This window comes from Carya illinoinensis, chromosome 2 (genome assembly GCF_018687715.1).
Source record: "Carya illinoinensis cultivar Pawnee chromosome 2, C.illinoinensisPawnee_v1, whole genome shotgun sequence".
NCBI classification, from domain to species: domain Eukaryota; kingdom Viridiplantae; phylum Streptophyta; class Magnoliopsida; order Fagales; family Juglandaceae; genus Carya; species Carya illinoinensis.
The window spans coordinates 732,371-749,959 of NC_056753.1; the positions used below are offsets into that span (position 1 = coordinate 732,371).

The 17,589-nt window shown below is 37.0% G+C and overlaps 3 protein-coding genes across 4 annotated transcripts; 2 read left to right on the top strand and 1 right to left on the bottom strand.

The window, feature by feature from the left end:
* Positions 1–576: 576 nt before the first annotated feature.
* On the top strand, positions 577–996 carry LOC122301585. Its single transcript, XM_043112997.1, has one exon. It carries the CDS (start codon positions 577–579, stop codon positions 994–996), a length of 420 nt encoding a protein of 139 aa, XP_042968931.1.
* Positions 997–1,940: 944 nt separating this feature from the next.
* LOC122295926 lies at positions 1,941–10,623 on the top strand. Of its 2 annotated transcripts, none has more exons than XM_043105201.1 (3): positions 1,941–2,458; positions 3,263–3,873; positions 9,616–10,623. In XM_043105201.1, the coding sequence occupies exons 2-3, from the start codon at positions 3,319–3,321 to the stop codon at positions 10,462–10,464; spliced, it is 1,404 nt and encodes a 467-aa protein (XP_042961135.1). In that variant the 5' UTR covers positions 1,941–2,458; positions 3,263–3,318; the 3' UTR covers positions 10,465–10,623. The 2 variants fall into 2 exon arrangements, with proteins under 2 accessions (XP_042961135.1, XP_042961143.1); XM_043105209.1 differs by having other exon boundaries at positions 3,371–3,873.
* Positions 10,624–15,199: 4,576 nt separating this feature from the next.
* Positions 15,200–17,244, bottom strand: LOC122295936 (protein SHORT-ROOT). Its single transcript, XM_043105218.1, has one exon. The coding sequence runs from the start codon at positions 16,957–16,959 to the stop codon at positions 15,502–15,504; it is 1,458 nt and encodes a 485-aa protein (XP_042961152.1). The 5' UTR covers positions 16,960–17,244; the 3' UTR covers positions 15,200–15,501.
* Positions 17,245–17,589: the final 345 nt, after the last annotated feature.

Genomic DNA, 17,589 nt, shown 5'->3' on the forward strand with positions numbered 1-17,589 from the left:
TTACTGTATAGGTTTTACAAAACAAAACTGCTTTGCGCAGGTCTGTCTGTTCTAAAGGGATTATCAGCCTCCAATAATAGTCCACCACGTCAGCGATTCCACACAATTTATATAAGGGTCATCACAATCGAACGCTCCCTGCGAAGTAGATTGTTTCTTTAGATGCCTTAACCCAGTCAAATGCCCTTCACAAATTTCAGATTCTGAGCGACCCGTTAGCCACTAGTTTTGGTGCCACCATCTCCTTCGCCCACCAAACCAAACCAAAATCAAGATCAATGTTTGTTGAAGGGGTGTGTGTGTGTGTGTGTGTGTGTGTGTGTGTGAGAGAGAGAGAGAGAGAGAGAGAGAGAGAGAGAGAGAGAGAGAGAGAGATTCCAATGACGTCATGAACATCTTCGCCCACCGACGCTGTGAACTTCATCGTAGATTCCATCGACGTCGAGTCCTACGGTCACTGACGCCAGATTCCCAAATCCCATTGAAGCCACCCGTCTTCCACTCTCAACTCTCAATCTTTCCAAAATTAAAACACTTCCCTCAAAGCTCTCTTCCAAAAGATCTGTAGCTCTATCCATGGCGACCTCTTACGAAGATGTTTCTTCTGCTCTTCAGTTCATCAAGCTTCACTTGCTTGGTGAGGTATCCCATGTGCCTCTACCCTGCCTATCTAATTCAGACATTGAGATTTCATCCTTTGAATCTTGTTCTCAATCCCTCTATTCTCAAACTTCGGGTTCCATGTCAGTCTCCGACTTTTCGAGCTACAACGACCTCTTCGAGTTTCTGAAAATTATGGACCTCACTGTGCCTACATCCATCGATTCAAACAATGATTTCTTCAAATCCGAATCCAAACCCAATTCCCAAACTTCAACCCCCTACTCCCAATCAATCGGCAATTGCTTCGCATTTGAATCGAGACTGCAAACAAACAAGACAAAACCTTCTCTAATGATCTCGCTCCCAAGCAAAAGCACTACCAAGTTGCTCTGATTCAATGAACACAATCACTAGCCGGATCCATCATCGGTCTCGTCTGTAGAGCAAAAAGTGAGTTTTGAACGGAAAAGGCACTATAGATGGGTTCGACAAAGGTCGGATAGGCTTGTGGCAGTGGGCTGCCTGGCGTCGGACTGGTTGGTGAACATCTTCGCCGAGAGGGGGGCTTTTGGAGTCTGGAGATGAAAGGGGCTGCACAGTCATACAGATGAGAGGGAGAGCGAGGGGTTGGAAGTTTGCTTTGGAGATGAGATAGCGTTATCTCATGATGTGCAGTCGCATAGTAGTTCAAATGGAAAGCCTATGTGGCACTCACTTATTGGTGGGCTATTTTTTGGTAGAAAACAAATGGACCACTTATAAGATTATCTCTTTATAAAAGGATTATGTTGTTCATCATCTCATACTGTACTATCTATAATTTAATTTTTTTTATTTTTTAAATTTTATTAATACTAAACTAATTTAATTATTTTACTTATCATCCATACATTATAAACTTATTATGATAAAAGAAAAAAAAAAATTAAAAGAAAGTTGATGTGTGGGATGCTATGTAAAATTATTCTTTATAAAATAATACATGGTTAGTCTAATAACTAAATGTTTTCTATTATATTTTTAATTATTATTATTATTATTATTATTATTATTTTTGCATTAGAAGAATTCATCATCCTTTGATAACTAATATTTATTACATTGGTGATTTACTACCAATTAAATGAAATTACCTTTACAGTAAAACTTGTAGTAAGGTCATCATTTTCTTTCTTAATATACTAGTTAATATTATTATTTTTGAATATTTTTGGCGTAAATGCTTGAATTAAAAAATTAATTAAAATTATTCGCCGATAAATGTAATTTAAAATAAAAAGTTAAGAGTGCGATTTTTTTAAAAGTAATTTTATTCGTAATTTATTTTCGAAGAAATAGTTTCATGCAAAATTACAAATGAAGGTTTTACGTTGTGGTTGGTTATCTTTGTGTGTATTCAACTGTCGAAAATAAAATTGGGTTAAAATCTTCTAATAAATACGGAATTGACTGAGCGAGGAAATTACTCTATCATCCATTACAAGCCTTCCAGATAAATCCATCCATCAGAGAGAACCTTCCAAGGCCCAAACACAAATAGCGACGTAGATAATATCGTTGGTCGCCGGTCATACATCATCATCGACCTTAGACTCAGATCCAATTCAACAGAAAAAGCTAAGCTTGAACAGCCCCCAACCCCTTTTCTTACTTTCCCCGTGACCCTTGAACAGTGTTCCGGGACCTGGTAGAATCGGTGATTTATCTGATGGGCTGGTGGGATTAGTGTATGGTTTGATTTAGTGAACTCCGTTGTGGGTTGCTTTGGTGTTCTGATTTCACATACTATTGGAGGCGCTAGAGTCTAAATCCATGTCTGGGAATTTAGCTGCACTCGTGGTTCGTGTGGTCGCAGGTAAGGTGTTTGATAAACGTACTGTTAGCAACATTTATTCTATGAGACTGTTTTTATCTTTGAATATTTTTGTTGATTCTGTCTGTGAAATGAGGTATGGTTCGGCTGAATTGAACTTTTTGAGCATCTCTATTATTTTGTGGCTTGAAGTGTATTAGCGAATTTCAATTCGAGTGTGCCAATTATTATTGTGATATGCTGTGGTCGCTGATTTTTGTTTGATTTTTGAACTTTAGATCCTTTGGTTTCATGTTATTCGAAAAGTATGAATATCTGGCTGCGTACTACATGCTTTACTGGCAGAGAGACAACTATCTTCTGATTAATTAGCCTTTACATAACCAGGAATCGCTTTAGTTACTGTGAATTGGTTCATCCTTTGATATTAGTTCGTCAAGTGAAAGAGAGAAGAGGGGGGGGGGGGGGGGGGAGAGAGAGAGAGAGAGAGAGAGAGAGAGAGAGAGAGAAACGTTGTGGATGTAAAATTGTGGGATACGTGAAGTGGGGATCGATTTTTATTCAGATTTATAAATTGGAAGATTAGCAATAAACTGTTGTGTTTATAACGTTATTATTATTGCACAAGAACTTATAAAAAAAGAAGTATTGCATATGAACTGTTTCCAAGTGAATTTACTCTAATTTTAATGTGGATTCCTTTGTAATCGATTTATTTATCACATTCTTGCTTTTGATTTTTTTTCTTGCACTTTCAAGAAAGAAATAGAAGTTTTACACCGCCAAAAAGACATAGATCAGCAAGGTTTTGACTCATATTTGGTCGGACTTATTGTATCTCCGTAGGTTGCAATATCTTAATTGCAGCATCATCTTGGAGATAAATAAAAAAGAAAGAGAAAATGAGGATCAAGAACAAATACAGGAAACCAACCACTTTCCGTTGCAATGCAGGGGGCAGATGTTCAATGTCTGCTGTGATATGGAGCTTGGTGGGATGTCTTCTTATGCTTCATCTCTACTCCCTTGCTCGCCACAAGGATGAGGTGGGCGAAGAGATGCAATTGCACATGAGCCAGCACCCACAATTCCGTGAACTTGTACAGGTCGAAGAAGAAAATATTCACATTCCCCCACCAAAGGGAAAGAGATCTCCACGTGCGGCAAAAAGAAGACCTAAGCGGCCAACCACACTAATTGATGAATTTCTCGACGAGAATTCACAACTTAGAAATATATTCTTTCCTGATCAGAAAACTGCCATAGATCCAATGAGGGATGCTGGGAATGATAGCTTTTACTATTATCCGGGGAAACTCTGGTTGGACACTGATGGAAACCCCATTCAAGCGCATGGAGGGGGTGTTCTATACGATCAAAGATCAAGGACATACTATTGGTATGGAGAATATAAAGATGGTCCCACCTACCATGCTCACAAAAAAGGTGCAGCACGGGTAAGTAACTCAATTTGAATTCATAGTCTTATCCGCAACTGTAGGAAGCTCTTATTAGCCTTTCTATCTGCCTTGATCTCTTTCTTGCACGCTGTGTTCTTATACTTAGTCATTAAGCTTAGTTCTCTGTATCACATCCTATTTTTGTGTTCTATAAATACTGAAAGTAAATAATAAAGATTTTTTTTTCTTTTGTTTAATATTTTTAGAAGTGAAGAGAACTTTTATTAGCAGAGATGGAATCACATGCTAGCATGAACACCGATTACTAACTTTTCACCTGAATCATTAGACTTGTGGGAAATAAAATTAGGTCTCCATTTGCTCAGAATTTTTTCCTGCTGAACTAAAGGAAAATGAAATAAACATAATAGTCAGGAACGGAAACAGAGAGAGAGAAAAAAAAAACTTTATAGAAATGTGACTCATAATAAAGTAAAAAATCCAATGATGGGTTCAATTCGAAATTCATGTGACAACATTGCCGCTAGAAGTTTGGATTCATGGATGATAAGATCTTAGGTCTAAATTTGCTTCCAACTTTTAAGAGGAAAAGGTGGGTTAAATATTTGTAGGGAATTTAGTATGTCTTACAACTGGTGCTGGAAAAGACCTCAACTGTTCTGTTTCTTTATTGCTAAATGTGGTACCTTTAATATCCTAAAAATAAATAAAAATCTCAAGTCTAGCCTAGTGTATTTGGGCATATTTGATAGATTACGCATTGGATGATGGAGATTTAGATTGAGACCCTTCTATTTACTTCTATTTAATACAAACTTGTTACTTGTGGTTATTAGTAATTAAGGTATGAATCTGCAATTGACTCTTTCTCTTCAACATATTTATCTATAATATTCTTAGCCTGGCACACACCTCCTTCGAGTATATTTTTGTTGGAAAAATATAGTTGCAAGTACAATTGTGCACTAATCTGTGCACCAATGTAATGTGATTGATTAAAAAGTAGATTTTATTGAAAACAGTGTTAATTTAAATTTTAAGTATGAATAAATCAGTATTGGTACACAGATTAGTGCGCGACTATGCTTTTATATAGCAAAACTCATATTTGTTTATCTCTATCTACAATTGACTCTTTCTTGTCAACATATTTATCTATAATATTTTTAGCCTGGCACACACCTCCTTCGATTATATTTTTGTTAATCTCTATCTCCAACTTAAGTGGTTTATTGTGGCCATTAACCTAGGCATACAAATCTGTGAAACTTCCCTTAAATAGATAAAGAAGCACCCCAAGCTGAATGATAGTCTCTACCAACTATAACGCCCCAATCCCGGAGGTCCAGAGAATTAGCTCTTTTTTTTTTTTTTTTTGATAAGTAATATTAAAATTTATTGATGTAAAGAAAGGCGTAAGCTAGGTATACTGGAAATATACATGTGAATACACTGCTTTAAGAGCTAGAAATTGTTACAAGGAAATCATGGAAGCTGAGACCATTGAACTCTAAAACAATAGCCCACAAAAACAAAGTCTTCCATAAAAAACTCCTAAATTCTTCTATAGGTCTTTCCTGATCCTCAAAATGTCTTATAATTTCTTTCACTCCAGATGCACCATAAGATACAGATGGGGGCCATTTTGCACAGTGCTGCAATCTATGCTGTCCCTGAGATCCCTCTCCAACTTGCCAATAACTCAACTACCCTTCCCGACATTGTCCATGCTACTAGCCCCATTCTACTAAAAAAATGATTTCAAGTATCCATGGCAAAATCACAATGTAGGAGTAAATGATCCACTGTTTCCCCACTCTTTTTACACATACAGCACCAATCCATCATTATAAGACCACACCTTCTTAAATTATCAATGGTTAGGATCTTCCTGAGGGCAGCTGTCCAGACAAAGAATGCCGCCTTAGTAGGTGCTTTACTCCTCCATATGCTCTTCCACGGAAAGTTGGGCAAAAGTTGGGCTATTTCTTCCAATAATGCCCCCACCCTTTCCTCCATAATAACCAACACTTTAAACATGGTTTCCTCATTTGTAACCAACAACTCTCTGCCTTTTCCATTCCCTTTCTGAACATCCTCCGAAATGGTCTCTAGCACCCCTGCATGCTTCGCGGCTCGAGTCTAAACCCTCTGAGCTTGGGTCACCTCACTGTAGGTCCTTGAGCCGTCTACCATCAGATGTGAAGGGAAAGCGCAAGATGTGCCTCTGTCTCCGCCACCCAATAGCACTCTATTCCTCTCGCTCGAAAAAGGGGAAGAAGGAGTGAGCTCCTTCAGAGTATCCCTGAAGTTCTCCATCTCTCCCCCTTCCTTCTTTCTGGCACCATTAACAGACATATCCTCTTCTCGTTGCCAAGCACCGATATGGAGAAGAAGCTCCCTTTGGGGTTACGGCTCCTCTGCACTACTAGCACCTGTTGTCCTTTTCTACGGGTTCTGAGGAACTCTGGTGAACCCTATGAAGCAATGCATTCCTTCACTGTATAACCCAACCACCCCAAAGCTTCATGATCCACAGAGATGTAGTTCAACACACGGCGACTGCTCTTCGTGATTCTCCACCACCACCCGTCTTCCTTCTTAAACGTAAATACCTTTTGGTCTATCTGAACATCTCTGGGCATCCCCATCACCCTTGCACCAACTCGGCAAACCAAAACTAAAAACGAAAAAGACAGAAATGGGAAGAAATTCTCGACGATAACAAAAACGGAAACTGAGAAGTTCCCGACGAGGAGCTTCGAGGAACATGAGGAAACTCACACCCAGCGAGAAACGTCGGTGATGAGATTATGAATGAGCATGGGGACAATAGTTTGTACGGACAGAGTTGTAAGGAGAGAAAAAAACACTTTAGTGAGAAATAAAATTAGCTCTTATTACTTAATATCAACTCCAATATTACAACTATAAAATCTAGAAAACTCTATAAAATATTAAATCATTTGCTCAACCCAAATATCAATGTCCCTTCATAGGGACAACAAAGAAATTCTCAATAAACTAATTAGAAACTCCCAAAAGACTCGAAAATATCCTTAACTCACCATATCAAAGGAACCGAAAATAAACAATTTACTAACTATGACTCTCAAATAAGAACTTGTCCCATTGGGCACTTATTCCTCAACGATCATCAAACCTCTCTTAACACTGCCTACTCTTACTCTCCAGTTGAACCATCAAGATTATCTGAAAAAAATTATGGAGATAAGGGGTGAGTTATGAAAAACTCAATAAGCGGACAATATATACTAGTATGCAAACATGAGTATTTACAGAATTCAGAATGCAGAACAAAACACTTTTTATTTTCAAAATGCAGAGCCAGAACATGTTATAAAAAAAATATTAGAGCGAAAGTTCAAAAAATATTTATAATCAAAATCCCTTTGGCATAACATAACTGAACATCTTCATCTTATCATATTATATTATAACAAAGACCATGTTTAACCCTCTTGGTAAGGTTGTGCAAACTCCGGCGGCCAACCGAGCAGAAACAAAATGTGAATCTTTCCTTTATTATTCTCGAAGTCCCGAGTGTGCACACAGGAAAGACCACGCAGAAAACCACTTTGCTTCCAAAGTGTGTGCACTGGAAACAGAAAAGTTGGTACCAATTTGAACAGATGCCACAATTTTACACATGTGGTAAGGTCAGAACGGAACAGAAACAGAATGTCATGCCAGAGGTTTTCAGAAATCACATCATATCATATCAGAGTACAGAACATCTTCAGAACATAACAGAATCATATCACAAAAATATAATTTATGCACAAAATTTTATATTTGCTCTCTTTTGCATGGTTCAGAAACAAGATGCCACAACAACTCATGTTTGCACCAGTCATGCTAAAAAATGCTTTATTCTTATACAGAATTTTATGAGTAATGCAGAACAAATAACTAAGGTTGTTTCAAATTTCTGTTCATAACAAACATGCATATTTTTCAAAATTGACCTCATTCCATTTTATTTTTATGCAAAGTCTAGTATAGGAATCGTGTTTATCTCAACTTTTAAAACTTTTCTGAGTTTCCCATAACAATGCTGAGCGAAATCAATCATCACCAATAAAATAATCACATAATGCTCGTAAATCTTGAACTATACACGTATTTCATAATTCAAACCCAAGATATTAAAAATCTCTATTTTCCTAACGACTAAAATCCTCGAAATCCTTAATATCGTCACTCTATAAATAATTGATTCCCACATAGCTTCTCCAAAAATTTATCGATTAAAACCTAAGATCATATTAACCCCATAATTTGAGCTTCTAATATTTTCCATTCAAACCCGTGTCCTTCGAGCCCCGAAAAATATCCATATTAAAACCATGCTATTCACCTGTGAGCTATAAATATGCGAAACTCATAGAAACCAAAACGTGTAGTGGTGGTGCAACCAATGGATGAACATGTGACTCCTACACTCGTTCCTGCTCTTTCCCATATCGTCTGAACATACCATACGTTATCTTGTGCAAAATTTTGCTCTTTTATCATTCTGGTCTTGGTTGAAGGCAATTTTTTGTTTTTTGTTTTTGTTTTGGCAAAGCTCTATTTTGAGATTGTACTTGTTGTAATTTGGGATTACTTGTGATTAGAAGTATTCGGGTCATGGTTAACATTAGCTTCAAGTAGGGGGCTGTAACGATCTAGGGAAAGTGTTAGCCATAGCTTTGTTATAACTCCAAAAAGACTTGTCAATTTGAAACTTCTCTAGAATCACTTATAAAGGTCATTTTTACCTATTAAGTAGCCAATGTAGGACTTAGCACCGATGACCATCTTTATAACCTACCCACTCTATGTGATTTATTCGTATTTCCAGTGTGGGCCTGGAGTATTACAACTCCTCTTATAGCATCAATGACTATCTTTATAACCTACCCACTCTATGTGATAACCGTATATCCAATGTGCTGGAGTGTTACAAATTCCTCCCCTTTAGACTCCTGGCATCCTCATCAAGGTCATATCATGCAGTACTTCATTATTATATGGCTGGCTGTACTAGGTGGCTCTGATATCATATGTAACAATCTAGGGAAAACAATAGCCACATCTGCACTATACTCAATTAAGACTAGATAGTTTGAAGCGTCTCCAATATCACTTATAAAGCCCAGTTTCACCTAATAGGTTACTAATTTGGGAGTTAACACCCATAACTATCTTTATGTAATGGCCATTGCTTGTCACAAAAATAAATGCCAATTTGATGGTGATGAGTGGGGATGGGATCATCTATAGAAGGATGCATACTGTCTTATAGAGGAGGAGGATCTGTAAACCGTATCATTTGGGTTGCAATGGAAATTCGTAAAGTAATTAACTTATCATGTTGCTGGAACTGAAATAGTGGTTTGTAGCATATAAATGTTGCTTAAACATCTAGGCCTTGTACTACATGATGGTAATTATCAAATTTCAAAAGTAGAGACACTAATAAATAAGGTTTATGAAAATCATAATGATTGTAATGACATCACTCGCCTCAATGAGAGTATTTATATTAACTTCAGATGTCATGGGGTGAAAAAAAAAAAGAATATTGTGGCTGAAAATGGGGAATTTGCAAAAATAATTTCCCATTTGTTAATGCATTTAATGGATTATAAATAGATAATCATCCCTGTCAGAAGCGAACACTCATATTCTGGTTGCACGCATTCACATGATTGCAGATATATCACTTCTCTAGCACTAATAAGTAACTGCGAGTACTTTTTAATGATTCAGGTTGACATCATAGGAGTTGGTTGCTATTCTTCCAAGGACTTGTGGACTTGGAAAAATGAGGGTATAGTCCTGGCGGCAGAAGAAACAAATGAAAGCCATGATCTCCACAAATCCAACGTTCTTGAGAGGCCAAAAGTGATTTATAATGAGAAGACAGGGAAGTATGCTATGTGGATGCATATAGATGATGCCAATTATACCAAAGCTTCTGTGGGTGTTGCCGTGAGTGATTACCCAGATGGTCCTTTTACTTATCTCCATAGCAAAAGGCCTCATGGATTTGAGAGCAGGGACATGACAATCTTCAAAGATGATGATGGTGTAGCATATCTGATATACTCCTCTGATGATAATAGTGAACTTCATATAGGACCGCTTACTGAAGATTATCTTGATGTGTCTGATGATGTCATGAGAAGAATTCTTGTGGGACAACATCGTGAAGCCCCGGCTTTATTCAAGCACCAGGGGACTTATTACATGATCACATCGGGTTGCACTGGATGGGCCCCAAATGAGGCGCTGGCTCATGCAGCTGAGTCAATCATGGGGCCATGGGAGACAATGGGCAACCCATGCGTTGGAGGGAGCAAAATATTCAAGCTTACAACGTTTTTTGCTCAAAGCACATTTGTGATTCCTCTTCCAGGGTTTCCAGGTTCGTACATTTTCATGGCAGATCGGTGGAATCCAGCTGACTTGAGGGACTCAAGATATGTGTGGTTGCCTTTGATAGTTGGTGGACATGTTGATCGCCCACTTGACTATAATTTTGGATTCCCATTGTGGTCAAGAGTGTCCATATATTGGCATAGAAAGTGGAGACTTCCTCTGGGGTGGAGTAGCTAGTGGGTTTTAAGTGACATATATTGGTTCCTTTTTTTTTTTCTTTTTTCTTTTTTTTTTTAAAATTAAAGGGTATGTATGTCATGTATCATATAATATGACGGCTCCGGGGTCATTCTTTCTCTGGTTTTCATTATTATTACCGGGATTTGCTTATTTCTAGCCATGAGTTCATGAGTTTCAAACCCTCGATCACCCTAGTGAAGTAACGTACACGTAACATACATATCCCTTTGCCCAAGTAATGTTAAAATCTTAGCTACCAAGTAGGCCGTAGATTTTTCCCATTTTGAAATCTTGCTGAAAATTAGTCTAATAATTAAGGAAAATTATTAAATTGTTTGGGAATTGGCATCATATGTTATCATGGGATGATAAGATCATGAGAGTAAATATAACATTTCCATTTTTCAAAGCTAGCTAGCTAGCTAGTTTATAATCATCAGTATTAAGCTGTGAAGCATCAATTCATCCCTCTTTCTAACTTCTAAGGGTATTCCTAATGAAAAATTTCCTGTAAATAAGTGATCTCAACTGACGGATCGGATGGGTTTGTCATTACCTCTTGATTCGATATACATGACAAACATGAAACATGCACACATTAGAGTCATAGACCGTACGTGTCAAGAAAGCCGTACTCACCAGTAGTACTACTTTCTTAGCCTCATTCTAATACTCGTAATTTCAGCACTGACCATACATGCACCACTACCATTCCTCCTAATTTGGATGTGAACAAACAGTACAGGTCGATCGTCTATATGAATATCTTTTGATTTGAGCAATGAAAACATGTATAACATGCATGGGAAGCCTCTGCGTACATGAGCCACATGTTGGGAGCTCTCGGTGGGGGCCCTCGATAGTACATTTCATCTATATTTTTTTTACGTATATTTTTTTAAAACTTTTAAATGTATTTTTTAAAACAAATTTACAATATCATTACCAAATATTTTCTTAATCATTAAATAAAAAAAAATAAAAAATCTCATCGGGAGTCTCATAAAGAAGATTAGCATTATTCTTTTGCTACATACAAACAAGGTTGCATATTAATCTGCGTATCAATACTGATCCTTTTATATTCAAAATTTAAATTAGTACCGTTTTTAATAAAATCAACTTTTTGATCAAGTATATTAAATTAGTGTCCATATTAATACATAATTATACTTAAAATTAGATTTTTTCTTATTTTCATATAACATAATAGATATAGCAGTAGTGAATACTAGGACCATTTAAGATGATGATATCACGTCTCACCAAATATGGTCCCCCTGTAAGGTCTGTGGGAATGGAATGGACCACGATCCAATATTGTGACCCACATCATCATCAACATCATGGAGTGGTTAATTTGCTAACATATATTGATCCAAATTAGTATTCTATTAATAGAACATTATTAATGCTACGTACGTACGTACGTACGTGTATTATTACTTTTGACTTGGCAATCTTATCATGCATGAGTACTTACATATATACCCCTTTATATATATATATATGACTTTGAGTACGTATTTCCAATAAATACTAAATTAATTTGCATCATCACGAATTAATTAATTGTCTATTAATTCCAACGATAATATATATATCTTTATATATATAAAGTAGCTATCTAATAAAATTTTGTTAGTTTAACGATTTTTGTTGTTTTAAGTACCTTTAAATTAACGCGGTTACTTGCATGAATTATAATAAAATTAATTACTTTCCTGCATAATTTCAGCAATCACAGACCCACCCCCTCTCTCTCTCTCTCTCTCTTATTAAAAGTTCTTATTTTTTTTAATCTCTATCTTCCCAATTACTTATGAATAAATTCATAGTTATCAAAGTTTATGCAGCATGCATCAATCGTAAAACCCATGCATTGATGATCATTTATTTAGGAGGTATATTAGATATATATTCTATTATATATATATATATATATATAAATTATATATATTCTATATTATATTATATATATATGATACTTTATATAAATTATAATTTATATATAAATTTATATATGTGATTTAAAATTTCTATTCATTCCTTATATAAGCAAATAGAAATGTAAAATAATTAAGTTTAAATCTATTTACCAACTACACTTACGAATACAATTATTTCAATAAATATTATTTATTTATCAATTTAAATTCATTATGAAACATTAAAATCAAATAATAATATCTTATAAAAAACTTAATATTTTATTTCTTTATAAAAATTATATCACTTTTTAAAAATAATCACTTTATTAAATTAAGAAAACGTGCTCTGCAAATTGCTTTACTGTTAACGGTTTGTCTCCTGTGCTGCACACTAGTTTTAGTTTAAGGTTCATTTTTTTTTTCACATTTTTTTTTTTGTTTTTAGCCATATCTAGGAGCACATACAGTAGTAAATAATAAGATTTTAATTCTAAATTCTTTAAAATTGATTTAAGTCTATCTTATTATTTGATGTTAGAAATTATATATATATTTTTAAAAGTATTATATTATTAATCAAAATTTTTTTCTTAATAAAAATAATATTAATTCTTAAAATAATATTTCTATAAACTGAGCGAACATCACTTAAACGTTGCCATATATATATACTAGTGATCGCAAAGCCTTGCGATCGACGTGATTTACGTACGTATAGTAGTACTCCAATTAAAGAGTTAGTGCTAATAATTATTTCTTGATACCGCTTCATGCACGGCATCATCATCATGTATATTTAATGTCTTATATCTATATCTATATATATATATTATATACATACCACGAGCGAGAAATTAATTTATAAGGTCATGATCATCATGCTATATATTCATCTGATCATGATGATCATTTCCCCAGCTAGCTCATTAATCTTCTAGTACCGCATGATCAGAAACCAATTAATTAAAGGAAGAATTAGCTAGCTAAGGCTTTTGATCATTTTCCATGCAAGCACGGCCTTGCGCGCGCTAGCTGTTGCATGATTGATCAGATCTAGAAAGTCTGGAACTATATTTTGCCCAGCCAGACACTAATAATACTGTTTCAACGTTGTGTCTTCGATGATCTGTACGTAAATTTCGGCAACCAGCAGAGACTCTGGTCCTATATATGAAACTTTATATAAAAGCAACATTAACATGATCAGCTGCATGCATGGTCCAGTCAATTATTTTTCTGCTAAAAGGAAAACCAAAGCTCAAAGCTAAACAAACTAAAGGGGGGCGCGGGCCATGCATGTAGTATATGGTACTACAAAGACAGCTCCCCTTCCCTTTAAAATAGCCCACATAAAGACACAAACATTCATTTAAATATAAGCTGCTAGCTAGGTACCTAAAATGTTTGATCAATGAGTTTTGCTATATACAAACACAATCGCGTACTAATTTGTGTACTAATACTGATTTACTCATACTTAAAATTTAAATTAACACTGTTTTCAATAAAATCTACTTTTTGACTAATCACACTCATATTGATGCACATATTAGTGTACAATTATATTTGCAACTATATTTTTCTTCGATGAATATTAATTAAACTAAAACATAATTAAACAAATAATTAAAGAGGTGGATGGGGTGAAAACAAAGAGTGTTAGCATGATAACGTGGAGGGGGGGGCAAGTCTCATCATAGCGATCTAAGATATCTATCTATATGCAAACCCTGAAAAGATGTTCCCACTATTATGCCTGCCTCTCTTTCTTTCCACCTCTCTTTTAAAATAGTTTTCTCCTCCTTCCGTGGGCCATAAACGTACCACTTCTTTTACGCTACTAGACCACCATGAAAGTTAAATTGCTTCTGCTTCTGCATCTGCTGCTTCTTATGGTGGTGGGGGCCTGGGCGGTCTATATAACATTATAAGCTAAAGTTTTTCTTCAATTGAAAGGCGACTAGGGCTTTAAAAAAAAAAATAAAAAATGGAGAAGACCGTGTCAACATAGTGTGCTGGCCACTGAACTGCAACCTCCTCATGTGTGCCACTATTGGCTAAACACCTTTTTATGAGATTCTCCTTACACAGCCCAACTCAGTCGACATGGCCGTCCAAAGATTCTATCACCCAAAATTTGATAACGACCCTAGCTTTTGACTTCTTTAGCGCTATTTGTACTTTAAGGACTTGAAACTTTAAACCCTTCTTTAGCTCCTAAGATCCTCGAGCTCATCATGATATCGTAGTTACACACCCCATATATACCAAACCCATTAGAATTTTGGTCCCTAGTTATCTTCATTGTGTTTTAGGTTTAATATGCATATAACAAGTATGGACCATCTGAATTAATCAAGAAACTAAAATATCACTTCAAGTGATTAACATGGAATACTAGCTAATTCATCGTTGATTAGTTGTAGGTTAATGATAGAGACGTGTCCAGGCCATATTGATCTCTAGTCAAAAGCTGGACAACATCCATCCATCTCACATGCTGTATAAAATCCATCAGTACATGCCACAATAACCCTAGCTATATATATGTAATTGAGTGTTTAGATCCTCCTGGGCATCAAGATAATTTGCAAATGATCCAACTGTATGTTACTAATTGGAATACATGGTGTATGTGCACGTATTATACACACACACACATACTGAGAGCACTGAATACTTGTTTTATCATAAGAGAACTTTGTATTCATGAGTCAATCAAAGTATGGTTATCGATCTTGGACTATTTTACGAAACTAGTTTTCCTTCAAGAAAAGAAAAACACCAAAGAAAAGCATCTATAAAATAATACCCAGAGATACCATAATTATAAAAAAGAAAAAGAAAAAAGAAAAACATGATCAAAATCCCTACGAATCACAATCTACAGATATTAAAACAAGAGTAATCAAAATGAATTTACTTCATTTCTATTCAAATCAAGCAAATCCCTATTCTTGATCTCTTCCTTAATTTATTCCAAATTAAAGCAAACCCACAATTAAACTCCAGTAGTACCCCATGCACGCCCCAAAAAAAAAAAAAAAAAAAAAAAAACTATCATACGTGTGGATCACTCCCAAACGCGCGTCTGAATCCATGGTCAAGGCTTCCATGCGCTGGCCCACACCACCGGTTGATCCTTCCAGGACAAAAATATTCCGGCAGCATCCGAGCACTGTGTCATCGACCAACCCTCCTTGTACCTCCTCAATAATGCCCGTACATCATCACACACTTCATCACTGTAAGAAATCGGGCCGAACCGACCCGCGTGAAAACGCCGGGACCAGCTCGCTGCCAACTCGCGCCGCTCTTTTGAGTCGGATGGCGAGCACGCCACCAGGTCAACAATGGCACGTCCAGCAGCGCGCTCCAGCATCAACCTCTCGTTGCTGGTCCGGGGAAAGCTCTCGTCCAGAGCCTCGAAATAAACCCTAAACCATCTCAAACATTCTTCAAAGCCTTTCATAAACTCGAGCCCATCAACTCCAACGTCAAGATCAGCTTCTTCTTCAACCACGGTCACTATCCTCGGCTGCAATCGTCTGAAAGAGGATACCAGATAATCTCGGCGGGTACCAATGGGTTTGATTGAATGCAAGGTTCCCACACAGTTGATAGCTAGGGCTTCATCGTCTTTGACGTCCAACTCCTCTAGGTTTAAGTCTGAGAGATCACCAGCATGGTGGACAACATTGAATTTGAAAGGCACACCCATAAGCCTAGCGAACTTTTCCATTCTGCTACCAATCTCTTTCATTACCCTTTGCACTGCGGCCATACCTCCAGAACCACTGGACTTTGTGGCGACCACGGTGGTGAGCCGGAGATGTGGAGTTTCGTCGCTGCGGGTTGCAAGGGACTCGAGTAAAGTAGGCCACTGGGTGCAGTATGTGTTGCTAAAGTCAACTATATGTAACTTCGGCTCACCTTCAAGGGCTTCCATGATTGCACCATTACATGCCACATGTCCAAACGTAGTCCACGGGCTCACCTCTTGAAACCTCAAGAGCATTTCTCTGGTTGATTCGAAGGAGCAATTTTTCTCTGATGCGGAAGTAAGAGTGCGGTAACATCGCTCACCGGAGTCTGTCATGCGGCTAAACAAGGCCTGGAGGAAGTGGGCGGCGAGCTTTTGATCGATGTCGCCGTAAGGAGAGCTGAGCTCGTTGAGCATCCACATGAGTTGTTGGACACGGGTGCTGTTCTTGTCTGCGATGGCTCGTGCGGCTTCGAGGAGTACATCGGTTGCCCACTTGCCGGAGAATTCGAAGTTAAAATCACGGGCGGGGGAGAGAGAAAATTCGGTGGGGGTACTGCTTATGTTTGTGGCAGTGGTATTAGTGGCGGTGGTGGAAGGGTGGGGTTGATAGGGATAGTAGTGCCTCGAAGAAGACGAGGAAAAGTCTTCTTCATCCATGAAAAAGTTGAAGCATTCTTCGTCTTGATCTTGTTGGTAGTGGTAGTTTTGTCTGGAGGATCGAGAGCTGCTGGAGGTTCTACTGGAGTTGTAAGATTGATCAGATTGAAGACTCACTAGCCTAAACAAGGTATCCATTTAACAAACCCACAGAGATCCACATCAATAAATCGTGAGTCTGTTGGGTCTCTCGATATTGGAAGGGAGATGGGTTGCTTTAGTTTTTAACAACTAGGGGAATTGGGCTAGAGAATGATTAAAGGAGGAATCTTGATGTTGGAATTTAGCCTAGGTTTAACTCCAAAACATAATTAGGGGGGAATCGAGTTAGATTTTGCCTACTTTTGAGGTAATCGATGAGGAATGAATAATGGGGTTGGGTTGCAATTCTAGCTTAGGTACTTATTATAATTTTATGGGTTAGAATATTAAATTCTAGCTAGGATGAGATATATTGACTGCAATACGGTCTTAATTAATCCGTTTAAAAAAAAACTTGGAAAGTAGCGTGGACTGGTTGGTGTTATAGAATTAGAATTGTCTGACAAAAAGATGAAAAAAAAAAAAGATAACAAAGGCCGATATCAGCAAATGGGTTAGTGGATTAGCTTTTCAATACTTGGAGAGAGAGAGAGAGAGAGAGAGAGAGAGAGAGAGATGCTAGTTTTTTGAGTGGGAGCAGGCGTGCCGACTGCGTTTTGGGAGAAAGAGAGAGACATGAGTACTAAAGCTGCCGGCGTGCATCGTCATCATTAAACCCACCCAGCA

Coding starts and splice junctions, on each gene's coding strand:
- LOC122301585 (XM_043112997.1), top strand. CDS start 577: ATGGCGACCTCTTACGAAGATGTTTCTTCTGCTCTTCAGTTCATCAAG.
- LOC122295926 (XM_043105201.1), top strand. CDS start 3,319: ATGAGGATCAAGAACAAATACAGGAAACCAACCACTTTCCGTTGCAAT. Junction 3,874..9,615: donor ACAAAAAAGGTGCAGCACGG/GTAAGTAACTCA, acceptor TTAATGATTCAG/GTTGACATCATAGGAGTTGG.
- LOC122295936 (XM_043105218.1), bottom strand. CDS start 16,959: ATGGATACCTTGTTTAGGCTAGTGAGTCTTCAATCTGATCAATCTTAC.